We start from the raw sequence: 26,849 nt of genomic DNA, 5'->3' as shown, positions 1-26,849 counted from the left end.
TATCGTTTCTTTGAAGCAGATGTGTCCTGCTCATGTCCAGGTAACTTGCATTTGTTCCCCAACTGATCCGAGGGTCTCAATGGTTGCCAACTGCTCACCCTGGCAGAGGTGTGGCGTCAGCAGGGGGCGCAGCAGGTCCTCCACCAGTGGTTTCAGGTTCCCCGAAAAAATCGGCAGAGGACCGAGTTGTCGCAGCACCATGCTACACTGTGACAGAAGCGTGTCGCTGAGCTCGACAGGTCGGTATTGGTGCAGCAGGTAGCTCAGGGCATTCATCACCACACCTGCATTCAATGAGTGAAAATAGTGTGTGTGTGTGTGTGAGGGGGGGGGGGGGGTGGGGGCAGTTAGCTAAAGAACCAAGTGAAGACAAGGTCAATGTCAGTTATCCTTAACTCAGCAACACTGAAGCAACAGTTTGTAAAAACTAGCACGAATTAAAGGTAAGGTGTGTAGCTGTCCCCTGTACACATGCATGCAATCTCTGTTCACTACCTGCACAAATTTTTTGCTCACAACATTGACACCGCAAGATTTTCTGCAGAATGGGGCCTTTAACAATACCACCCCGTTTTAACCCAGGATTGGATTAGAAACTGCATCAATGCAGATTTTCAAATAATAAACCCTGCCCAATGGTGAATATAAGGTATACCTTGTCAGGACAAGGATATTTTCAAGGTGGAATCTTTTTAGTGCAAGCATACGAGACAAGATAGGCACTCAAGACATGTCCAATAAATTTGCAAGGGCATGCATTTCACGACCAGCAATCAGTCCTAAATGTAACAAAATAAGTCACATAAGCAGGTTTAATGAGGCAAAGAAAATGGAAGCAGCTTTTGAAGAGTATTTCCCAAATATAAAATTATTTTAATGTGATGGCAATAAAAGCTTATTGGATAAAAAAAGATTCAATAGCATCAGGCATTCATTGTCACAAAATTTGCTGATTAGATGCGAGGGTGTGGACATCATAAGTACGAATGAAATGGCTGAGTTGGCAGATGAACTGGTCACATGACAGAGCTGAGTGAACTGGCAGGCTCAGCAATATTTTGCAGCTGTGCTTGTGCTTGGTTCCGAACCAATGAGAGCTGGACGAAAAGCAATTTCGAATACTATTAAGAACTAAGTGCAAATCAAACCATTCTTTAATAGTGGCAAGTTAAAGATGGCGCTCGTGAACCATCATCATCATCAGCCTGACTATACCCACTGCAGGGCGAAGGCCTCTCCCATATCTCTCCAATTAACCCGGTTCTGTGCTAGCTGCATCCACTTGACCCCCACGAACTTCTTTACCTCATCAGCCCACCAAACTTTTTGCCGCCCCCTGCTACGCTTCCTTCCCTTGGAATCCAGTTTGTTACCTACCCTAAGCGACCATCGGTTATCCTCTCTTCGCACTACATGTCCTGCCCATGCCCATTTCTTCTCCTTAATTTCCACTAGAATGACAGTAACTTGAGTTATTTCTCTGACCCACTCTGCACGCTTCCTATCTCTTAATGTTACCCCTACCATTTTTCGTTCCATAGCCCTCTGAGTTGTCCTTAACTTCAGTAGAACCCTCTTGGTTAGCCTCCACGTTTCAGCCCCATAAGTGTGTACAGGTAAGATGCAACTGTTGTATACTTTCCTCTTGAGCGATGCCGGTAAGCTGCTAGTCATAATCTGAGAGTGCTTGCCAAATGCGCTTCATCCCAATCTTATTCTTCTTGTTATTTCCTTTTCATGGTCCGGATATGCGGTTACTACCTGTCCTAAGTAGACATATTCGCCTACCACTTCCAGTGCTTCGCTACCTAACGTAAACTGCTGTTCCTTCCCGAGGCTGTACCACTTCCAGTGCTTCGCTACCTAACGTAAACTGCTGTTCCTTCCCGAGGCTGTTGAACATTACCTTAGTCTTCTGCATATTGAATTTTAAGCCTACCTTTCTACTTTTCCTGTCTAGGTCATCAATCATTCTTTGCAGTTCATACCCCAGGATACTTAGCAAGGCAATGTCATCAGCAAATCGCAGATTACTGAGGTATTCTCCATCTACCCTTATCCCTAACTGTTCCCATTCCAAGTCTCTGAATACTTCCTCTAAGCATGCTGTGAACAGTACTGGGGAGATCGTGTCTCCTTGCCCAACACCTTTCTTTATGGGAATTTTGTTACTTTCTTTATGCAGAAGAATGGTTGCTGTGCAGCTACTATATATATCTTCCAGCACTTTCATGTACGGCTCGTCTACCTGGATTTCGCAATGCCTGCATCACCGCCGAGGTTTCAACTGAGTCAAATGCTTTTTCGTAATCAATGAATGCTATGTATAAGGGCTGGTTACATTCCGAGCATTTTTCTATCACCTGGTTGATGGTATGGATATGATCGATAGTAGAGTATCGTTTCCGAAAACCTGCTTGATTCTTTGCTTGATTGCAGTCTAAGGTTGTCCTGATTCTATTAGCGATTACCTTAGTAAATACCTTATACGTAACAGACAATGAGCTGATTGGTCTGTAATTTTTAAGGTCCTTAGAGTCCCCTTTCTTAAGAATGAGGATAATGTTTGCATTCTTCCATGGTTCCGGTACCGTCGATGACACCAGGCACTGCGTAAACAAGGTGGCCAGTTTTTCTAGCACGATATCCCCCCCCGTCCTTTAGCAAATCTGTAGTTATTTAATCCTCTCCAGCTGATATTCCCCTTTTCATAATTTCTAATGCTTTATTGACCTCGTCCTTCGTCACTGGTGGAACGTCTGACTGTTTTTCCCTACCGCCAATCCCATTACGGTCCTGACTACTTTGGCTGCTGTAGAGATCTGTATAGAACTCCTCGACTACTTTGACTATCTTGTCCATATTCGAGATGTCGTTGCCCGCCTTGTCCCTTATCGCATACATCTGGTTTTTGCCTATGCCCAATCTCTTCTTTTTCTCTTGTCTATTCGTGACCCACAGTGACAAAAAGCATATTTATATCAAAGTTGTACGAATAATTTGGGAGCAGTATATGCATCACGAAAATTGGTTGCAAATAGCAATATCTCAAAGCTTTAAAAATATATATAAGCAAAGATATAAAAACAGAATTGTGAAACCAGGGGGTAGCCAAGCCGTGCGTGAAAGTGCTAGAAGATATATGTAGTAGCTGCACAGCAACCATAGTTCTGCATAAAGAAAGTAACAAAATTCCTATAAAGAAAGGTATTAGGCAAGGAGACACGATCTCCCCAGTACTCTTCACAGCTTGCTTAGAGGAAGTATTCAGAGACTTGGAATGGGAGCAGTTAGGGATAATGGTAGATGGAGAATACCTCAGTAATCTACGATTTGCTGATGGCATTGCCTTGCTAAGTTACTCAGGAGATGAAATGCAAAGAATGATTGATGACCTAGACAGGAAAAGTAGAAAGGCAGGATTGAAAGTCAATATGCAGAAGACTAATTTAATGTTCAACAGCCTCGGGAAGGAACAGCAGTTCACGTTAGGTAGCGAAGCACTGGAAGTAGTAGGTGAATATGTCTACTTAGGACAGGTTGTAACCGCAGATCCGGACCATGAAAAGAAAATAAGAATAAGATTGGGATGGAGCGCATTTGGCAAGCACTCGCAGATTATGACTAGCAGCTTACCGGTCGCGCTCAAGAGGAAAGTATACAACAGTTGCATCTTACCTGTACTCACCTATGGGGCTGAAACGAGGAAGCTAACCAAGAGGGTTCTACTTAAGTTGTGGACAACGCAGAGGGCTATGGAACGACAAATGATAGGTTTAACATTAAGAGACAGGAAGCGTGCAGAGTGGGTCAGAGAAATAAATTCTTACTGACATTCTAGTGGTAATCAAGAAGAAATGGGCATGGGCAGGACATGTAGTGTGAAAAGAGGATAACCGATGGTCGCTCAGGGTAACCAACTGGATTCCAAGGGAAGGAAAGCACAGCAGAGGGCGGCAGAAAGTTAGGTGGGCGGATGAGGTTAAGAAGTTTGCAGGGGTCAAGTGGATGCAGCTAGCACAGAATCGGGTTAATTGGAGAAATATTGGAGAGGCCTTCGCCCTGCAGTGGGTATAGTCAGGCTGATGATGATGATAAAAACAGAGCTATAAAACACACAGCTATAAAAAAAAGCATGCATATTGCAAAAAAAAAAAATTTGCTTTCATCTGTCATCAGCATAGCTTATATGTGTTGCAGAAAGTGGGAACCATGCCGCAAAACCTGGCAGTGAAAAAGAATCTGAAAGTTTGATGCTTAATGCTCAGAGAGTAAAGGGGCCCAGTTTACTGAATGGTGTCATGAATCAAGCACTCTGAAGTGGATATCCCTCCATCTATGTTGCGGGAACAAATTTTTATTCAGCTGCAAAGTTTCTAAAAAATGTGCAGAGCTTTCCTTTGTAGGGCTGCACTTGGGTGGATGCCATTGATTATATACTCCCTTATTAAAAACCTACTTCACTCTGAGGGATCCATGTGACCATCCCCACTGCCTATACCTTGGCCATCCTGGTTGGCGCAGTGACTGCCTCGGACATGGGGTGCCGTTTCCTTACCTGGTGGTAGCTTGGTGAGCAGGCTTGGCCAGGCGCCCACAGCTGAGGCCACCAGAAATGAAGCCCGGTCCGAGCGCATGAGCTTCCAGATGATGTTGTGAGCGACTGCAGGCTCACCAAGGTCACGGCACAGCGCAAACATAACTCGCACGAATGCACCCTGTGCCAGCAGCCTCTTGGGCTGCCAGCTGCTCCAGTAGCGAGCTTGCAGGGCACACAGCAGTGCCGCCTGCCCAGATGGTGCACCACACGACAGGGCAGCTACCAGCGACTCTTCAGTCTTCGTGAACAATGGCGCCTCCTTTTTCCCCTGACAGAAACCCAACATGGGGTTTGTCGCGCATCGCTCCAGCAAGATGAGGATGGCGTACAAGAGCACATCGCAGTTCACATCCGGTATCAAAAACACCAGACGGGGAGACCCAACTTGAGATGCTGCGGACAATGCTTTGAGCCGATCCACAAGCACTTTCACTTCTTTACAAACTGGTATTTCGGACGATGCTATTGCACACACATGGGCATGGTCAGGACTGTTCAAGAAATAAGCGTATGCACGTTCTGTCTCCGTGCTTTCCGGTCTCTCTTCTAGTCCAGACGGGCGGCCATCGGTGCTCTGCCGGGAGGATGATGGTGCAGTGGCCGATGGTTCCCTGCTCTCACTCCCTGGCACGCTGCATGGACGCTGGGAAGTCGAAGATACAAAATCTAGCTTGATCCATTTTTTGTAAGGTCCTTCTTCCCCTTCCAGCCTTCCAGAAGAGCCACCCTCGCTCCTCTCATGAGGTCTCTTCATCACTGGCACCAACGGCTCTCCACTGTGCCTTTCGGCATGCAAGTGCTGAAAAATGAAAGACCAGGTTAACTCCTATAACTATCAAGTCTTGAGGCCGAAAAATGAAAATAAAGTCATATAAAATTTAATGGTGGTGAACACAAAGCCTTAGTGCTACGCTGTGCTGTTGGGATAAACAGTTTGCTAAGTGCCAAACTGTGCTCAGAAACACTCCAACAGCTGGTTCCAGATGGATTAGCTTCTTAAAGCACGATTGCAGTGCCAGTCTTCAGGGCATCTGAGAATATTGTTGGGTTCTTGATACATTTAGCTGAAACATTCACGACCCTTCAGCACTGGAAGAATTTGTCCAATATCATAACCTAAATGGACACAGAGTGTTTATGGATTACTACCTAACTACAAAGAGACTGTACTTTAATGAACATCTTCCGATCAGCTAAAGAAAAACTTTTTTTTTCACATGCAAAATGTACTGATGTCAATGTAGAATAGCTTTTTCCACATACACACCCCCCGAAGACACTAGCAATAGGCTCCGAATGATGAGTTGTGTCAAGTTCTTGCAGTCTTGATGTCACGACTTGTAAAAAAAGAAATCGCATTTTTAAATCTCATTTTCTCTGCAATAAATGAGTCTTTTGCCGACAAGCGAAAGAGCCCTCACCTACGGGGCTCTTCATGGCCTCAACTGGTCATTTTGGAAAGTTAAATCCTATAAACCAACCAAAGAAACAAAAGAAAACATAGCCAGAAAGGTACTGAGAACAAAGTTTTAAAATTTAGTGGTGGTACCGCATGCACACACACTGACATCGGGACATAAATGTAACCTGACCTAGTCTCCAGTATATTTTTTATTTCCTTTTCTAACTCTTTAGTTAGCTAATCGGTCCTTGAGGAACAAAGTGGCAATTCAAAAGTTGTGGCACGATTCAGGTACAGCCTAACTTTATTTAAGAAGCTGCTGACTTGTCTCTCTTTCACTCAGAATGTATGCAGAGCTTTACTGGTTAAAACGCTGCAAAGAAAATCTTTGAGATCTGGCTCAGGTTGCTGAAGTAGCATATTGATGTTGTGCGGATAGTTTCTTAATGCGCAAATTATTCTTTAGAGGCAGTAAAAAGGTTACTGTATGTAGCTTCCTGTAAACACTCCAGTCAACTGTTTTTCTAGACACTATATACATCTTCTGTATTGACATTTCATTCCTGAAGCCAACAGTTAAGCAGCTAGTTGGTTAGTCTTTGCTAATAAGTAAGTTAGGACAAAAAATACTGCAGGCTAGGCCATGTTACAGCTCCCACTTTCATTGGGGCTGGGAGGTTCTTAAGACTTGGTTACATTTAGTTGACACATCTGTTACCCTAGCTCATTGAGTAAACAAGCGTTGAGGTACAGGCTAGATGGTAATACATTTTGGAAAAAAAGCGCGAAGGACGAGGACGAAGATCAGAAGAACACAAACACAGCGCTGACTGACAACTGATTTTATTTCCAGAAGTTGGCAAGCATATATACATGGCTTGAAGCACGACAGAAAAACAGATAAATCTCTTTTTACGCATTGCCAAGGACGCAAGCTCTTTGTCCGATAACGCAAGGGAAGGAGTGCTAATGCATCGGTCCCCAAGCTCCAAAATTCTTTCGGCTTCAATAATTTCTCTTGTGGTGCAGTCTTTATTTTTCTGGTTTGATTTGCATTTATCGAAAAGGGGTTTACATTCTGTTTTACGTTGCTTAGTGCATGTGAGGCAGTGAAGAGGCAGGTTACGGTCCTTGGAATTTTCCACATCCTTTTTATGTTCTCTTAACCTTTCATTAAGGCATCGCCCCGTTTGCCTTACATAAACTTTCCCACATGACAGAAGAATCTCGTAAACTAGTTCCTCAGTACAGTCAACAAAACTGTTCTTATGTTTAGTTTTGCAAGCACCAGTTGGCTCGGTCACGGGATGACTGACGCAACTGAGCATTGACAGCTTACACGGAGCTGAGAAGGCTACTCGTACCTGAGAACGTTGTGCGATCTTTTTTAGATTATGCGGCAGGGTATGAATGTACGAGATTACAACTGCCTTTTTCTGCTTGTTCAATGTCAATTGACATCAAGGATTTGTACTACTCTATGCCTCAAGATAAGCTGTTAGAATGTGTGGAGGAATGTATCAATGAACTTGGAGTGGTGGCCTTTCAAAATTCTGCAGGAATAAACGCTAGTGGATTTTTAGAACATTTAACTTTTTATCTTAATTCAACTCTTGCTAAATGGAAAGACAATTTTTACCTTCAAAAAGACGGCATATGTATTGGCTCATGCATAGCTCCAATTCTTAGCGACTTACTATTAGCTAAATATGACCGGCAACTGCAAGACAGTCTAGAGGGATCAAGTGTTTTTAAAGTTTTTATATTTGTAGACGACTTTTTACTGGTTTTAGACAGCAGCTCTGGATTTTACGAGCATGATGTTTTTAATACACTCACCATTTTTTCGTAATCCACTAACTTTGACTCACGAACTTCCAGAAGGTAGGGCAATTCGGTTTTTAGACTTAAAAATTTTATTTTCTGGAACCCCGTTCTAAGAAGCCACTACTGCAGGTTCATTCGGCTCATTCTAAGCTGGTAAAAAGAGCCGTAGTTACCTCTTGTTTTAAGAATGCCCTAAAATAATCCTGCGAGCACCTAACTGTCTTTAGTTTCGCTCAGCAATCATCTAGATTAGCGACCGTTGGCTACCCGATCCATATGCTGGTTTCCGTTGCTGAAGGCTTGCTAAGACAGGAACGGAAAAACAAAAATAACCAACCACCTGATGACCTGAACAAGCAGAAAAAGACAGTTGTAATCCCGTACATTCATACCCTGTCGCATAATCTAAAAAAGATCGCACAACGTTCTCAGGTACGAGTAGCCTTCTCAGCTCCGTGTAAGCTGTCAATGCTCAGTTGCGTCAGTCATCCCGTGACCGAGCCAACTCGTGCTTGCAAAACTAAACATAAGAACAGTTTTGTTGGCTGTACTGAGGAACTAGTTTACGAGATTCCTCTGTCATGTGGGAAAGTTTATGTAGGGCAAACGGGGCGATGCCTTAATGAAAGATTAAGAGAACATAAAAAGGATGTGAAAAATTCCAAGGACCGTAACCTGCCTCTTCACTGCCTCACATGCACTAAACAACGTAAAACAGAATGTAAACCTCTTTTCGATAAATGCAAATCTTACCAGAAAAATAAAGACCGCACCACAAGAGGAATTATTGAAGCCGAAAGAATTTTGGAGCTTGGGGACCGATGCATTAGCACTCCTTCCCTTGCGTTATCGGACAAAGAGCTTGCATTCTTGGCAATGTGTAAAAAGAGATAATTGGCTTTGGTTTCGGCATGCGCATTGCATCTGTTTTATCTGTTTTTTTGTCGCACTTCAAGCCATGTATATATGCTTGCCAACTTCTGGAAATAAAATCAGTTGTCAGTCAGCGCTGTGTTTGTGTTCTTCTGATCTTCGTCCTCGTCCTTCGCGCTGTTATTCCAAAACATTGAGTAACTTCACTGTTAATGCAAGGAAGAGGCAAGGTGAGCAAGCAGTCATAAATTATAATGCAACACTAGGCTTAGGCTTCAATAAATGATTAGAAGTATCACATGCAAATTACAATGGCAGTTTCACCATCTCAAGCTTACTCCATGTGAATACACCCTGGGTGTTGTCATGACTGGTATTTGTCATGGCGAAGAAAAAAAGCATACCCTAATCATAGCACTTAAGATCGAAGCATATAGAATAGCTAGGCAAAACACAGCAAAATCTCACAGGAGACAATAAAACCACAATACTAAAATGTCAAAGTACAAATGGTGTTAGACCCTATAATGGAAGTAGTGTAACTGCCAAAATGAACCAACAAGCAGGACACTGGCAACATAGTGAACTATGTCAAAGAAAAAGATGCGCGTTTCAACAGCTGTCGACCGCCACCGAAGCAGTGGCGGCTGCAATGACAGGCTACAACAGGTACAACCTAAGATGGCGGGCTAGCCCCCACCTCAAACTGCGGGGAGCAGAAGACTGAGCAAGCACCCATGAGAAAGTTAAGCATGAAATGAAAATAAAAATTAATAGGAAATGAAGTCATTAGCAAAACTTCTCTTTCCCATCTCTTCTCACCCTCCAGCAACAGTGCCGAACCTTAAGCCCTCAGGCATCGATCACCAATCCAAAAAGCACATGCTCTTTCCCATGCCAGCTGTATTCCAATGGAAATAGACAGGAATGTTTACTATTAGTAAACGGTTCCTAGGTGTCTAAACTCGCGCGTATCACTTTGACAAGTAAAAAAAAAAAGAAAACGTTTAACCTTCCAGTCACAGAAACAGCAGCTAAAAAAAATAAAATCTTAAGTAGCAAAAAAAGCACTCAACAACACATATGGATAGTTGACAGTCACCAAATACGTTAGGGAGAGCCTAGTGGTTAGCGTTTGTCCTTCAATGACCTCCTGTTTTCGTCTTTTGCATCGTTTGACCTTCAATACATGATTGAACACAAATCTTCGAAATGCAGGTAACAAAGGTTTGTTTGTCGACACCCACCTCTTTATAGCTTGGTCCTGCTTGCTCACTGACCACAAGTGGTGCCACTCCCGGTGACTGCTGCTGGCCACGCGAGGGACTTGCAGCCTGCTGCCACACATGGTCCGTGGCACCTCTGGTAAATATAGCCCTGAGATCCTCACTAAGCTTCTGTATACGACGGTCAAGCAGGATGATCAGTTTCGGTATTTGCACCAGTTTCTGCAAAGCCTCCCCTTCCCGCAGCAGCGCCAACAACTCTTTTAACATAGCAGCCAGGTGCTCCCCCTGTGACCGGCGCTCCTCACAGGGTGGCCCTTCCCTGCTTGAGGAGTGTGTTGCCTCATCCACTCTCTCTTGCGGTTGCCCTGTGCCACCTGTGTCTGCACACTTTTCCACCATTGTGGAGGAGAGCTTGGCTTCAAGACCATGCTGCTCGGCTGGCACTGCAGTTGCTGCCACTTGTGCTGCAATCGGGCGCAGAAAATGTGTCATTAATATTGTTTCCAAAGTCTCTGTCAGCAGTGGAAAATATTACATTTCAATACAATGGCATTCAAAGGCGTTACTTCAGGTTTGAAACAAAACATAGGCTCCATACACCGAGCAGAGGCTTCTTATAATACCAAAGCACTGCTAGCCTAGCATGATGAAGTTTGCCAATTTCGAGATTCCGTCAGCCTAAGTGTTGCTATAGGAACAACCTAGCTTAGCTATACACAGTTGTACCATAACTTAGTATGAATGACCATGACTACTATGACCATGACGGAGGCCACCTAATTAGGCCTAATTATCAATAATCAGGTCCAACCAAGCACAGATCAGATTAGGAAATGAAACCTGCATGTCTGAACACACATTGGCAATGCTTTCCTAAGCATGTTAGGCTTAGTTAAGCCCAAAGCACTTAACTAAGCCTCAATGTTTTATGTGCAAAAGCATGTATTTAAAAGATTATAGATACCCATTTTTGGGTTCGTGCTTTATCCCTTGTAATGATGCATAAGGCATTACCTACAAGGATCATTATGTGATTTCTGCCTATGCTTGCTGAATAATCCATATTCAAATCTGTTCTTTCATATCTGTTTCAGTTTCGGAGCGATGGCAGCGACGTCAAAATCAGGTCTAAGTCACGTGATGGGTGAAAAAGAAAAAACAGTAATATAATCATTCGTTTGAATTCACTGCAATGATAAAGACAGCCTTCCTCAAGAACTAGGAATCTCAACAAGTGAAGGGTTAGCAATTGTATGTTTTTTTATGGCATGCATGACCTAGACTTGATAGTGATGCCATAGCCATCTCTCGGCTGCTGAAACTGAAGCCAAAACTGGCGCGAAAAGAAAATTGAATTAAAAAATATTTAGCAATCATATGCGGAAACCGCAAGGCAATCCGTAAACAGGAATGTCCTGTGCATCATTAAGAGAAAGAAAAATGCCATTCACATATGGTGTCTATACTCCTTTAGCTATGGTTAAACCACTGCCATCATCTTTTTTTTTTTAGTTTATGCACCCATGGTAGCGACACCTAGCTATCATACTGCATTTCTTTCAATAGAAAGAACTGGTGGAAGTTAGCTCACGGAAAAATATACCATTTTTCAATTTACCGCTTTAATCAGTGAAAATCGTAATGGGTTTATAACTGGTTTAAGGAAAAAACTCCAAATTGATACCAGTTCCGCGTGTCGATGGAATTGCATACACAGGTTTGGGGTGCGATCTGATGCCGGTGAACACCTCCGGCAACGCACTCCCTCACCAGAACAGGAGTTGGCCACCCTGGTGCAGTAATTGGCCGCAACCTCCTATAATAAGCTCCATAAAACCCCGGCCCTCAGTCACCAGCGGCTGCGGAACAACTGACCACGGCGGCGGTCAGACCTGTGACGCAGCAGGGGGTGCTAAGAAAGCCTGGCTCCGCTGGACAGGCTGCCATTGGAAACTGACCTTGGCAACGTTTAACGCTAGAACCCTAGCTAGTGAAGCTAGTTTAGCAGTGCTGTTAGAGGAACTAGAGGGCATGAATTGGGATGTCATAGGGCTTAGTGAGGTTAGGAGGCCGAATGAGGCATATACTGTACTGAAGGATGGGCATGTACTGTGTTATCGAGGCTTACCAGAGAGGCGACAACTAGGAGTAGGTTTCCTTGTCAATAAGTATATAGCGGGTAATATAGATGAATTCTATAGTATTAATGAGAGGGTTGCAGGCATCGTAATTAGGCTTAATAAGCGGTATAAACTGAAGGTTGTACAGGCCTATGCACCTACATGTAGTTATGATGACCAGGCAGTTGAAAGCTTTTATGAAGAAGTAGAATCGGCAATGCGAAAAGTAAAGACGCAGTATACTGTACTAATGGGCGACTTCAATGCCAAGGTAGGGAAAAAACAGGCAGGAGGCAAGGCAGTAGGTGACTATGGCATTGGTTCTAGGAATAGCAGGGGGGAGTTACTAGTGGAGTTTGCAGAGCGCAATAACTTACGAATCATGAATACCTTCTTCAGCAAACGGAAGAACCAGAAATGGACATGGAAAAGTCCTAACGGAGAGACTAAAAATGAAATCGACTTCATAATGTGCTCAACCCCCGCCATTGTGCAGGATGTAGAGGTAATCGGGAAAGTGCGATGCAGTGACCACAGGATGGTGAGGTCCCGAATTAGCCTAAATCTGAAGAAGGAACGCAACAGATTAGTAAGAAAGAAACCCATCAACGAATTAGCGGTGAGGGGGAGGGCAGAAGAGTTCAGGATCTCGCTACAGAATAGGTATTCAGCTCTAACTGAGGATGGCGACATTACCCTAGAGGCAAGGAACAGTAATTTCAGAGATATCATTACTGAGTGTGCGGTAGATGTAGGCGGTAGGATAGTTGGAGAGGATACCGGTAAGCTGACTAAGAAGACGAAAGATTTGATTAAGAAACGCCAGAGTATGAAAGCTTCCAATTCAACAGACCAGATCGAATTGGCCAAGATATCAAAGCTAATCAATAAGCGCAAGGTGGCCGATATAAGGAAGTATAACATGGAGAAAATTGAGCATGCTGTAAAGAACGGGGGAAGCCTTAAAGCGGTAAAGAAGAAATTGGGCATAGGCAAAAACCAGAAGTATGCGATAAGGGACAAGGCGGGCAATGTCATCACTAATATGGACAAGATAGTCAAAGTAGCCGAGGAGTTCTATACAGATCTCTACAGTAGCCAAAGTAGTAAGGACCGTAATGAGATTGGCGGTAGAGAAAAACAGTCAGACGTCCCACAAGTGACGAAGGATGAGGTCAAGAAAGCACTAGAAACTATGAAAAGGGGGAAATCAGCAGGAGAGGATCAGATAACCACAGATTTGCTGAAGGACGGGGGGGATATCGTGCTAGAAAAACTGGCCACCCTGTATACGCAGTGCCTGCTGCCATCGACAGTACCGGAACCATGGAAGAATGCAAACATTATCCTCATTCACAAGAAAGGGGACTCTAAGGACCTTAAAAATTACAGACCAATCATCTTACTGTCTGTTACGTATAAGGTATTTACTAAGGTAATCGCTAATAGAATCAGGACAACCTTAGACTGCAATCAAGCAAAGGATCAAGCAGGGTTTCAGCGGTACTCTACTATCGATCATATCCATACCATCAATCATGTTTTAGAAAAATGCTCAGAATATAACCAGCCCTTATACATAGCATTCATTGATAACGAAAAAGCGTTTGACTCAGTTGAAACCTCGGCGGTGATGCAGGCATTGCGAAATCAGGGGGTAGACGAGCCGTACGTGAAAGTGCTGGAAGATATATATAGTGGCTGCACAGCAACCATAGTTCTGCATAAAAAAAGTAACAAAATTCCCATAAAGAAAGGTGTTAGGCAAGGAGACACAATCTCCCCACTACTATTCACAGCTTGTTTAGAGGAAGTATTCAGAGACTTGGAATGGGAGCAGTTAGGGATAAGGGTAGATGGAGAATACCTCAGTAATCTGCAATTTACTGATGACATTGCCTTGCTAAGCAACTCGGGGGATGAACTGCAAATAATGATTGATGACCTAGACAAAAAAAGTAGAAAGGTAGGCTTGAAAATCAATATGCAGAAGACTAAGGTAATATTCAACAGCCTCGGGAAGGAACAGCAGTTTACATTAGGTAGCGAAATACTGGAAGTAGTAGGCGAATATGTCTACTTAGGACAGGTAGTAACCGCAGATCCGGATCATGAAAAGGAAATAACAAGAAGAATAAGATTGGGATGAAGCGCATTTGGCAAGCACTCGCAGATTATGACTAGCCGCTTACCGGTATCGCTCAAGAGGAAAGTATACAACAGTTGCATCTTGCCTGTACTCACCTATGGGGCTGAAACGTGGAGGCTAACCAAGAGAGTTCTACTTAAGTTGAGGACAACTCAGAGGGCTATGGAACGAAAAATGGTAGGGGTAACATTAAGAGAGAGAAAGCGTGCGGAATGGGTCAGAGAAATAACTCAAGTTACCGACATTCTAGTGGAAATTAAGAAGAAGAAATGGACATGGGCGGGACATGTAGTGCGAAAAGAGGATAACCGATGGTCGCTGAGGGTAACAAGCTAGATTCCAAGGGAAGGAAAGCGTAGCAGGGGGCGGCAGAAAGTTAGGTGGGCGGATGAGATTAAGAAGTTCGCAGGGGTCAAGTGGATGCAGCTAGCACAGAACCGGTTACGTGGAGAAATATGGGAGAGGCCTTCGCCCTGCAGTGGGTATAATCAGGCTGATCATGATGATGATGATACCAGTTAGATATCTACTGTTATACCAATGGGAACCAACTGGTATGAGCTGGAAGCTTGTTTCTTAAACAGCTGGAACAGTTAGAAGTTTCCTCACAAAATTACATGAATTTATCAATTACTTCACTTGAACAATGCATAAGCACAATAGTGAAAAGATTCTGGGACTGAGGCAGACCAAGTACATCAATCAGCATCACAACAGTTTTTTAAAGGGCTTTGCAAAATGCTGTGACAACACAGTGCAGTGATTTAAAGGTCGGTTTTGCTTATAGGCTCTCACATTCCAAAGCAACTGACGCCATACTGGAGACCCACGTGAAAATTGTAGCTGGTCTTACTGGTTTATAAAATAATTCCCAGTTGAACTCAACTGGGAACCACGTTAAAGGACTCCAGGTGGTCGAAATTCAAAATTGTAGCTGGTCTAACTGGTTTGCAGAACAATTCCCAGTTGATGCGGGGCGAGTTTCAGTTAAAAGTTCAGTTGATACCAGTTGAGTTCCAGTTGGTTCCAGTTAGAACTCAACTGGCAACCAACTGCTATCAACTGGGAACTGTTCCCACAAACCAGTTAGAACAGCTATGATTTTAAATTTTGACAACGTGGAATCCTTTAACATGTCATGTCAGTGCATGTTAAAGAACCCAGGATGGTAGAGATTTCACAAGCCCTCCATTATGGTGACCCTCATTACCTGAGTCACAATGGGACTTTAAACCCTAAAAGCAAAACAAAACTGGTCTATATTGTGGTTTCATAATAAATTCCTAAGGCAAATAACACACCAAGGGCCAAGGAATAGTTTCTAATTCATGAATTTAAAGCTACTTCAACAGAGGACACAAGCTCGGCTTTTAGAGTATATGACATACGTAACAGCAATGATGACTTCCATCTGCAGCTCCCCTTATGAATCCTCATTTGCATACATGCACATTGCAACTCGCATATTCCCTAATCCCTTTATGTGTGCCTTATCTCACATTCTTTAGACTACAATTATAAGCCCCCACATTATGTGAAATACCACTCGACATAGACATAAAGCCCCACTTAACCAGCACTGCCACGCTGGTGTAGTGGTTAGGGCACTCGACTGCTGTGCCCAAGGGTGTGAGATCAAAGTCCGGCCGCCGCGGTCACTTTTTGATAGAGGTGAAAAGCAAGTCGCTCATGTGCTGCGCAAGATCAGTAGATAAAAAACTCTCGGCGGTCAAAATTTTTGAAGCCCTCTTTCGGTCTCTCATAGCCTGACCAAACCAACCACACCACTTATAACATGCCTTCATAGCCTACGCCTATTGCGTATGTGACTCTGAATGCAAGGGTCCTAGAGGGTTCGATACCTGCACCCAACCACCTGAAATGCAAAGCACGAGATCATAGCTCCTGCCAAATCGCCCACACCATATAATCAGTGCCCTGTCAGCTGCCATAGTGGCCATTTTTCGCTCACAATTTTGAAGAACACAGCCTTTAATGCTGCTGCATTAAAAGTTAACCTGCCTATTATAATCTGTCCTTTTCGTAAAGATTGGAAGTATCAGTAAAAAACTGGCATCATATTAGAACCGCAATAAATGTGCCTTCCAAAATGTGTCCCATGTGCTTCTGTACAAGCAACTGCATTTGTACTCATTTACTTCTGAGTAAGTAGAACTCAAGAGACTTCTGATGTGCGTACAAAAAGAGAAGTTTGGGCTTAAACTGAACATTAAAAAGACAAAGATCATGGCGTCTTGCCCTATCAAGTCCTGGAGCATCAAGGGACAAAAAGTGGAAGCTGTGACAGATCTTCTCTTCTTGGACTCCAAGGTTACCTCGGAAGGAGACTGCAGCCATGAAATTAGGAGACGCCTGCTTCTGGGAAAGAGAGCCATGGTTAGCCTTGACCGCCTAGTAAAGAGCAGAGACATTAGTCTGCCAACCAAGATCCGTATAACTCGTGCTATGGTCTTTCCAGTTGTGATGTATGGATGCGAGAGTTGGACTGTGAAGAAGGCTGACCGCAGAAGTGACGCGTTTGAATTGTGGTGCTGGCGGAGACTCTTGAGAGTTTCTTGGACTGCCAGAAGATCAAATAAGTCGATATTGTCGACCATAAACCCTGACTGCTCATTGGAGGGTCAAATTCTAAAGTTAAAGCTCAGCTACTTTGGTCATCTGATGAGGAGAGGAGTCACTGGAGAAAGATTTGATGTTGGGAAAGGTTGAGGGTCACTGAAGGAGTAGGCAGCGAATGCGATGGTTAGATGGCATCCTCGAGGCGCTGCAGATGAAGTTATGTGATGTTAGGAAGATAGTAAGAGACCGAAAAGTGTGGCATGATATGGTCCATAGGGTCACGAAGAGTTGGACACGACTGAACGACTGAACTGAACCTTAACACATTTCCCATCACTTAAAATTACTCTCTTCTAATATTTTTTCCATGCCTTTGTACAACCACTGCACGCTCCCCAACTCACTTGTATCCTGCCAAGTACCATAGGTTTCTTACTCTTGTCTGCATATTAAACAACAGAGGGCAAAATTCTCTGACCGACACTCACTACATGTAATGTATATCACTGCTTGTTTGCACCACAGTACTTCGGCATGTGCCTCCTTAAAGCTATACATAGTGTATTGCATTATTTGTGCTGCCTATTTTCCAATGTATGTGGGGTCAAGTGGATGCAGCTAGCACAGGACCGGGTTAATTGGAGAGGCCTTCGCCCTGCAGTGGGTACAGTCAGGCTAATGATGATTTTCCGAGCTTTCTAACCATTTCCATCAAGGTTTGAGCTTATACTATTCTCCAGCCTCATTACACTTTGGTACAGATATCACTGCCCTGTACATGACACTGCTAGCTCTTTTGCATTTTTTTAGGAAGGCTGAGGCTATTATGCCAAATTTTTGTTCTTTTGCATGTCTGAACCACCGATGTTTGTGTGGATGGAAACACCCCTACTGGGCTGACATGTGCCCGCAAAAGGACTAAGAAACGTGGCAGTGCGGCGACAGTGATAGCGGCAAACGTGCTCACTGGTCGTCGAGCAGAGAGAGTCCACTGCACTTGGCTGAAAGTCAACAAAGAAACATTGAGATAAACTAGTTACGGGATACTGGAAAAGTCTGCAATAAGCAGCTGTGCTTGCCTCCAACCCTTTGAGATAAGCAAGCTATAATTAAGCAAGCCCTCTAAGCAAGCTATAATTAACACTGGGGAGATCATGTCTAACACCTTTCTTAATTGGAACTTTATCACTTTCCTCATGGAGAAAGACTTATGGTTGCTGTGCAGTTCCTATTAAATATCTTCAAGTACTTTAACATGTGGCTCACCTACATTCTGTTCTCTCAATGCCTTCATGACTGCTGAGGTTTCGACTGAGTCAAATGCTTTGGGGCTGATTATATTCCAAGCACTTTCCATCACTTGGTTGATAGTGTGAATATCATTGATGGTAGAGTACACTTTCTGAAATCCTGCTTGATCCTTTGGTTGATTAAAGTCTAAGGTTGTCCCGATCCTATTAGCGATTACCTTAGTAAATATCTTGTACATAACGGATACTAAGCGTAGTACGTCTGTGATTTTCAAGTCCTTAGCATCATCTCTCTTGTGAATTAGGATAATGTTAGCATTCTTCCATGATGCTGGTACTTTTGATGTCATCAGGCATTGCATATACAGTGTGGACAGTTTTTCTAACACAATATTTCCTCAGTCCAACAAATCTGTAGTTACCTAATCCTCCTCCGCTGCTTTCCCCCTTTTCATAGCATCTAAGGCTTTCTTACCCATCCTTCGTTACTGGTGGAACGTCTGATTGCTCTTCACTACAGCCAATTTCATTTTTTTCCTGACTACTTTGGCTATTGAACAGGTCTGTAAGAACTTCTTGGCTACCTTGATTATCTTGTCCATGTTAGTAATGACATTGCCTGCTTTGTCCCTCAGTGCACAGATCTGATTACTGGCTAGGCCTAATTTCCTAGAGCATGCTCATTTTTTAGATATCAGCCTTATGTCAGCCACCGGCCTTCCTTCCTTCCTTCCTTCCTTATATCAGCCGCTTTGCGCTTATTCATTAGCTTTGATATCTCTGCCAATTCTATCTGGTCTGTTGGATTGGAAGCTTTAATACTCTGGCGTTTCTTAATCAAATATTTAATCTCCTTAGACAGCTTACCGGTATCCTCTCTAACTATTCTACCGCCTACTTTTACCACACACTCAGTAATGATATCTCTGAAATTCTTGCTCAGTGCTTCTAGGTTAAGGCCGGCTTCCTCAGCTAGCACTGAATATCTATTCTGCAACGAGCTTAAATTCTTCTATTTTTCCTCTGACCAGTAATTCATTGATGGACTTCTTCCTTACTAATCTGTTCCTTGCCTCTTCAAATTCTGATTATTTCGAGACCTTACCATCCTGTGGTTACTGCATCGAACCTTTTTGCTTACCTCTACATTCGGCACAATTTCAGGGTTAGAACACAGTATGAAGTCAATTTCATTCTTAGTTTCCCCGTTAGGGCTTTTCTACATCCACTTCCAGTTCTTTTGTTTGCTGAAGGTATTCATGGTTCGTAGGTTATTGTATTCAGCAAACTCAACTAATATGCTTCCCTACTATTCTTTAACCCAATGCCATAGTTGCCCACTGCCTGGCCTTCAGCTTGCTTTCTGCTTACCTTGGCATTGAAGTTGCCCATCAGAACAGTACTGTGCGTTTACTTTTCCTATTGCCAATTCTATATCTTCATAGAAGCTCTCGACTGCCTGGTCATCATGACTACATGTAGGTGTGTATGCTTGCACAACCTTCCGTTTATACCGCTTATTAAGCTTAATTCCAATGTCTGCCACCCTCTCAATGCTACAGAATTAATCTATAAAACCAGCTATATCCTTAGAGACAAGGAAATCTATTCCTTGTTCCAATCTCTCCAGTAAACCTCAATAACACAGTATATGTTTGCTTTTCAGTACAGTATATGCCTCATTTGGCCTCCTAACCTCAATAAGCCCTATGATATCCAATTTCATACCCTCTAGTTTAACAGCACTGCTCAACTAGCCTCACTAGCTAGGGTTTAGCATTAAACATTTCCAGGGTCAGTTTCCAATGATGGCCTGTCCGGAGCCAGAAATTCTTAGCACTACCTGCTGCATCACAGGCTATATTACCTCATAATTGCGACAGCATCAAACTTACTGCTCTCAGGCCTGATCACCTCTGTATTAATTCCTTCCTGAAGCAATAAGCGGCAAATCTCCATGTCCCCAGGCAGTCGAAATGGCCGCAGTTCTCCACTACGGCGTCTCTCATAGCCTGAGTCACTTCAGGATGTTAAACCTCACAAACCAACCAACCAATGCATGCTGGTACTTAATGCCTCATCAGTAATATAACTACCAGTAAAAGTTTGTGTTGCGAAACAGTTACTTGTGACAGCATCACAACAGTCCTCTCACAGCAGGATATATTTAAGCAATATTGTCTCAATACACACTGAAAGCCTACAGTCTATATAGTGCCCTGCACTATGCTCCTATCAGCCAGTGTTCTTACAAAATTTTTAGAAGCGAGCTGCCAAATGAAGCCTTGCATTACATTATTCATAATCTAGATGATGCCTTTGCCGCCAGGCTGCTTCACTTCATGCAATGCACCAACTAGCCCAACAACGTGTTTTACTGCTTCACAGCCAGAGGGAAATTCTGATCACTTGGCCTTGCGATGCGCCGAGCACTCAAATTGTGCCCTGCTGGGAAGCTCGCACTGACGGCTGAGGGGCAGAGTCTGGCCGTGTTGTCTCGTACGGTGCAGGTGCACTCCACTCGGTCAAAAAGCAGGTGGCTTGATAAGTTTGTCGAGCCAATCCCTGTGAATTCAGGGGCAGTAATGTTCCTCTATAAACTGCTCTCCAAAGCAAGTTTCATTTACTTTTTCCTTTCCTATAAAGCAGCACTGATATCGTTCAGTTCTAAAAACACAGCGTGGTGAAGACAAATTGGGCGTGCTGTGTTTTGAGCGCTGAAAAGGAAGCAAATCCTTGATGATAAAACAAATCCTGTACAGCCGTATAGACCGGATACAACAAAACGAACGAATATTATAAAATCATGTTTAAACTCTGAAAGTGCTGCCTTTTGACTGCCAAGACAGCATGCAGCTGCTGGTGAGGAAGTGCAAATGTCTGGACTTGGTCTCGTCATATTCGCGACGGCCCCAATGACAGTACGTATTTTGCACTGCATAGACGCATCAATTGAATTGGTAAATAACACATTTATTCACAGACCTTTGAAATTGGTAAGACTGATTAATGCAGTGGTGACTCAGCGCTCCTTAATATACAATATGTGATGTCATCTCCTTCCTTTGGTAATGGGGGGAGATTGTTGGGAAAAAGATAAACATGCTGTTTGGTTTGATTTTCTTTACAGGCATCCCAAAGCGACTCAGGTTAAGGGAAAGCCACTGGCAATGTCAACCAACTGGAGTTCTATACTGTGCACCAACATTTTTCGGCTCCACCAAAAAGTGGCCGCTGGCTTCAGCAGTTAAGCGCCCTAATCACTGAACCACCAGGATGCAGACAAGTATGCTGTGAAGGGCGGTATATAGAAAAAATTTCACTGAAGGGTTCGATGTTGCACTCTTAGATTTTGTACTCAGCCAGCTCAGTTCCCCCACACAAAAAGTATGCCGAGAGCCATGCGCTGCCCTTCTTATGCACCTGCTTTTCGACCGAGTGGAGCGCATACGCGTCATAGCAGATAACGTGATGAGATTGCATCCTTTAACCGGCAGTGCAGTTTGTGCTTGCACGAGCTTCCTAGCGGGGCGTGATTCCACTGCTCGCCGCATCACGAGGCTACGCACTCAGAATTTCCTTCGAACTGTGAAACAGACTGTACAAGATGTTACAAATACTTACACTCCGATCCAATCACAGTGGCCTCTAGATGTGGCGATAGCACAGACTCGAGCTGAGGTAGAACTAAATGCGATGACAGCACAGGAGCTTGCTGCGCCGACTCAAATGAACCTGGTGCTGCTGACTGTTGTGCAGGTGATAGGACACACTCAGGGGAAGTCAGTAGAGGCAACGCTGGCTCCTCTTGAGCAAGATCTTGTTGCTTCAGTTCATAGCGAGCAGCATACTCTGCCACCTGTCCTAGCAAAACTAGCTCTGGTGGCCAAGCTGGCAGTAGTGCTTCTGGCAAAACAGATATGGGCAGCTCAGTCTCTGGTACAGATATAGTTGTGGATGCCGTCAGTTCTTCAGTATGCTCCATCACCTTTGCCGTTTCCTGTTGCAGTCCAACGGAAGCTGAAGTGACCCCAAATTCCTTCACAGCTTCCATAACAAGTGCTTGCTCCTCCAGTTTGGAGGAAGTAGAAGAAGACTTCAGCAGTCCTGCTAGAGTTGCGTGCACGCTACGTTCTAATGCAGTCATGGATTCAGGTGGTTGTGAAAGTGGAGTCACCTCCGTGTCTGGCCTTGGTCCTTGCTCTGGCTCCAGTGCAGATGCAACTGCAGACACCACTGGCTCTTCAATGTGGTTAAGCTCCACTGCTGCTTGATGTGGCCCTTTGGAGGAGTCCACAGGCTTTTCACATTCCTCCAGAGCTTCAATTACAAGGCAAGGAGGTTGTGAAAGAGGAGTCACCTCCATCTCTGGCCTTGGTCCTTGCTCTGGCTCCAGTGCAGATGCAACTGCAGACACCACTGGCTCTTCAATGTGGTTAAACTCCACTGCTGCTTGATATGGCCCTTTGGAGGAATCCACAGACACCTCATGTTCCTCCAGAGCTTCAATTACAAGGCAAGGAGGTTGTGAAAGTGGAGTCACCTCCATCTCTGGCCTTGGTCCTTGCTCTGGCTCCAGTGCAGATGCAACTGCAGACACCACTGGCTCTTCAATGTGGTTAAACTCCACTGCTGCTTGATATGGCCCTTTGGAGGAATCCACAGACACCTCATTACCAGACACCAGAGCTTCAATTACAAGGCAAGGAGGTTGTGAAAGTGGAGTCACCTCCATCTCTGGCCTTGGTCCTTGCTCTGGCTCCAGTGCAGATGCAACTGCAGACACCACTGGCTCTTCAATGCGGTTAAACTCCCCTGCTGCTTCATGTAGCCCTTTGGAGAAATCCACAGGCACCTCATGTTCCTCCAGAGGCTCAATTACAAGACAAGGTGGTTGTGAAAGAGGAGTCACCTCCATCTCTGGCTTTTGCCCTTGTTCTGACTCCAGTGCAGATGCAACTATCGACACCACTGGTTCTTCAGTGTCGTTAAACTCCACTGGTGCTTGATGTGGCACTTTGGAAGAATCCACAGGCTTTTCACATTCCTCCAGAGCTTCAATTACAAGGCAAGGAGGTTGTGAAAGAGGAGTCACCTCCATCTCTGGCCTTGGTCCTTGCTCTGGCTCCAGTGCAGATGCAACTGCAGACACCACTGGCTCTTCAATGCGGTTAAACTCCACTGCTGCTTGATGTGGCCCTTTGGAGGAATCCACAGGCACCTCATGTTCCTCCAGAGCTTCAATTACAAGACAAGGTGGTTGTGAAAGAGGAGCCACCTCCATCTCTGGCCTTGGTCCTTGCTCTGGCTCCAGTGCAGATGCAACTGCAGACACCACTGGCTCTTCAATGCGGTTAAACTCCACTGCTGCTTGATGTGGCCCTTTGGAGGAATCCACAGGCACCTCATGTTCCTCCAGAGCTTCAATTACAAGACAAGGCGGTTGTGAAAGAGGAGTCACCTCCATCTCTGGCTTTTGCCCTTGTTCTGACTCCAGTGCAGATGCAACTACCGACACCACTGGCTCTTCAGTGTCGTTAAACTCCACTGGTGCTTGATGTGGCACTTTGGAAGAATCCACAGGCTTTTCACATTCCTCCAGAGCTTCAATTACAAGGCAAGGAGGTTGTGAAAGAGGAGTCACCTCCATCTCTGGCCTTGGTCCTTGTTCTGGCTCCAGTGCAGATGCAACTGCAGACACCACTGGTTCTTCAATGCGGTTAAACTCCACTGCTGCTTGATGCAGCACTTTGGAGGAACTTACAGGCACCTGACATCCTTCAAGAGCTTCAATTACAAGACAAGGTGGTTGTGAAAGAGGAGTCACCTCCGTCTCTGGCCTTGGCCCTTGCTCTGGCTCCAGTGTAGATGCAACTGCAGATGCCACTGGTTCTTCAATGTGGTACAGCTCTATTGCTGCTTGATGTGGCACTTTGGAGGAATCCACAGGCACTTCACATTCCTTCGGAGCTTCAATTACAAGACTCTGTGGCTCCAGTATGGAGGTGGAAGCAGGCTCCAGCTCCATCCGATATCCTTCTAAGGCAGGCTCCAACAGCCATGCAGACTGGGATTGGGTTGGAAAGGGAGTCACCTCTGACACTGTCTGCTGCTCCATCTTTGAAGATGCAGCAAGTTCCAGCTCCTCCTGCATGCTAGCTTCTGACAGCAGCATGGGTTGCGGTGATTCTGATGGAGTCAGCTCTGCCACTGGTTCCGGTTTTGGAGGAGAGGTGGTAGCATCAGAGATAACTGTCTCGTCATGCTCTTGCATTACTGCAGTTTCTTGTGGCAGTTTGTAGGAGATCGAAGGTACTTGGAGTTCAAAATCTTTCACTGCAGAATCCTGCAGCTGCAGTCTAGAAGGAGTAGCGAGCTCCAGCTGTTCCTCCTGCATGCTAACCTCTGACAACAGTGTGGGCTGACATGTCTCTGCAATAGCAGTCACTTCTGGTACCGAACCAGGCTCCAGTGAGGAAGAGGTGAATGCAAGTGCCATTGGCTCTTCAACGTGCTCCAGCACTCTTGCCGTGTCCTGTGGCAGTTCAGAGGAACCCATAAATAGCACTCGCTCCTCCAGTTGAGTAGGCTCCAAATGCTCTTCCCTAGCCTCTGACATTGCTGCGGCTTTGGTCAACTCCAGCACCAGCCCTGGCTCAGGTGAAGAGGCTACTGACTCTGGCGACCAAGACAGCCAGGGGGATTTGGAAGGCAGCTCTGATAAGGCCACCTCAAATCGATCAGCCTTGCTTTCCTCACCTCGACATGCAATAGCAGTCACTTCCGGCACTAATGCAGAAGAGGTGAATGCAAGTGTTGTTGGCTCTTCAATGTGCTCCAGCATTCTTGTCGTGCCCTGTGGTGGTTCAGAGGAAGCCATAAATATCACGTGCTCCTTCAGAGGAGTAGGCTCTGAATACCCTTCCCTAGCCTGTGACAGTACCAAGACTTTGGATGGTTCTGGAGAAAGAGACGGCTCCAGCATTGGCTCAGATGAAGAGGCTTTTGGCTCAGATGAAGAGGCTACTGACTCCGGTGACCAAGACAGCCAAGGGGATCTGGAAGGCAGCTCCGGTAAGGCCACCTCAAATCGATCAACCTTGCTTTCCTCACCACGACGAGGTGGAGATGGGTGCAACGGAGAGACCGGCTGTGCAATCTTCATTTCCATTAACATTTTATGTAAAATGCTCTCCTCATCGTAGGCACTGCCACCTGCAAGTAAATTAACAAAACAGTTAGTTATATGGAGTTTTATGGCGCATAAGCAACAGTGGCTATCATGTGCCAAACACAAGGTTAGATGATCTATAAGATGCCTAGGGTTATGATACTGTGGCATGCCATCATGGTCTCTCTGCAAAAGAAAACAGCCTCAGCACGCCTGACAAGCACACACAGTTCGTTCTACATGGCAGCAGGACTTAATGCCGGCGGTTCACTGTCCCGTTCCCGCCTGGTTCAGCGGGTCATGCCAAATATATTTGTGGAGACCCAACGAGTGTGTCTGTGGTTCATCTCCACAATACTTATATTTGATTTAAGACATTGGCATTCTTCAGAAATGCACAAACAATAGAAATATTGACGAGTGCTTGTTCACCTAAAAGCAATGCAGGGTGAACTGGAACATAATCACCATCATCAGCCTGACTATACCCACTGCAGGGCGAAGGCCTCTCCCATATTTCGCTAATTAACCCGGTTCTGTGCTAGCTGCATCCACTTGACCCCTGCGAACTCCTTAACCTCATCCGCGCACCTAACTTTCCACCCCTGCTGCATCCAGGGGGTAGCTGCATCCACCCCCTGCTACGCTTTCCTTCCCTTGGAATCTAGTTTGTTACCCTAAGCGACCATTGGTTACCCTCTCTTCGCACTACATGTCCTGCCCATGCCCATTTCTTCTTAATTTCCACTAGAATGTCAGTAACTTGAGTCATTTCTCTGACCTACTCTGCCCGCTTCTTATCTCTTGATGTTACCCCTACCATTTTTCATTCCATAGCCCTCTGAGTTGTCCTCAACTTAATGGAACATGTTCGTTATAAAATACAGTGAAATATTTTTTTCTGTATTCTTCAAGTTGTGAGCATGAGATTAAAATATGATTAACTGTGAGCTCGTCCCAACATTTCACATACAGGTTTGTCTTTTTTCGTTAGCAGGAAATTATGGGTGATGTGTGTGTCACCTATGTGTAGATGACATAAAATTACCTCGATGAATTGTTTTCGACATTTACTTGATTGCCCTTCTCCTAATATTTATTTATTTATTTATTATACCCTCAGGGCAAAGCATTACAGAGGGGAGTGGGAAAGTACATAAAAACACTGAAAAATGTGAAACATGAACAAAACGCAACAAATCGCTAAAACAAAAAAGGAAAAAAAAATCATTACAAGTAAATAATACAATATTAAAGCAGAACGAAACAGAACAGGATCAGTAATTGCCGCAATGGAAGAAGGAAGGTGGTTCCAGTCATACGATGTACGAGGTATAAAAGAGTCCAAAAACGTTTCAGTTCTGCAGATGGTGATGCCTACTTTATGTATGTGATCGGTTCGAGGTGAAATGTATGAAGGGGAACGAGCAGCTCACGGCGAATAGATTCGTGATGAAGCATTTTGTGAAAAAGACATAGACGTGCAGTTTTGCGTCGTGATGTAAGTGAAGTTAAGCCCGAGTTAAGTTTCATGGTGGTTACGCTTGATGTGCGCCGGTAGTCAGAGAGGATAAAATGAGCTGATTTGTGTTGTGTCATTTCCAGTAGGTCGATCAAACGTTTAGTACCAGGATCCCAGACTGCTGAA

At 44.5% G+C, this 26,849-nt stretch overlaps 1 protein-coding gene and 1 long non-coding RNA gene across 2 annotated transcripts in view; both read right to left on the bottom strand.

The window, feature by feature from the left end:
• The window catches only part of LOC146180250 (uncharacterized), a 437,831-nt gene that overhangs the window by 115,587 nt on the left and 295,395 nt on the right, over positions 1-26,849 (bottom strand). The window lies entirely within an intron of this gene.
• Positions 1-26,849, bottom strand: part of LOC146180254 (uncharacterized) — a 191,871-nt gene that overhangs the window by 25,789 nt on the left and 139,233 nt on the right. The window contains exons 11-14 of the mRNA XM_084579467.1: positions 21,655-25,245; positions 9,950-10,395; positions 4,559-5,399; positions 99-284 (exon numbers count right to left, since the gene is read on the bottom strand). Coding sequence (XP_084435593.1) covers positions 99-284; positions 4,559-5,399; positions 9,950-10,395; positions 21,655-25,245 — 5,064 coding nt within the window. The remainder of the gene's footprint in view (positions 1-98; positions 285-4,558; positions 5,400-9,949; positions 10,396-21,654; positions 25,246-26,849) is intronic.

Source organism: Amblyomma maculatum, chromosome 9 (genome assembly GCF_055883805.1).
Source record: "Amblyomma maculatum isolate TAMU_Amacu chromosome 9, ASM5588380v1, whole genome shotgun sequence".
Lineage (NCBI taxonomy): Eukaryota > Metazoa > Arthropoda > Arachnida > Ixodida > Ixodidae > Amblyomma > Amblyomma maculatum.
Note: the sequence above shows the minus strand (reverse complement) of the source record. Positions and strands in the feature narration are given on the sequence as shown.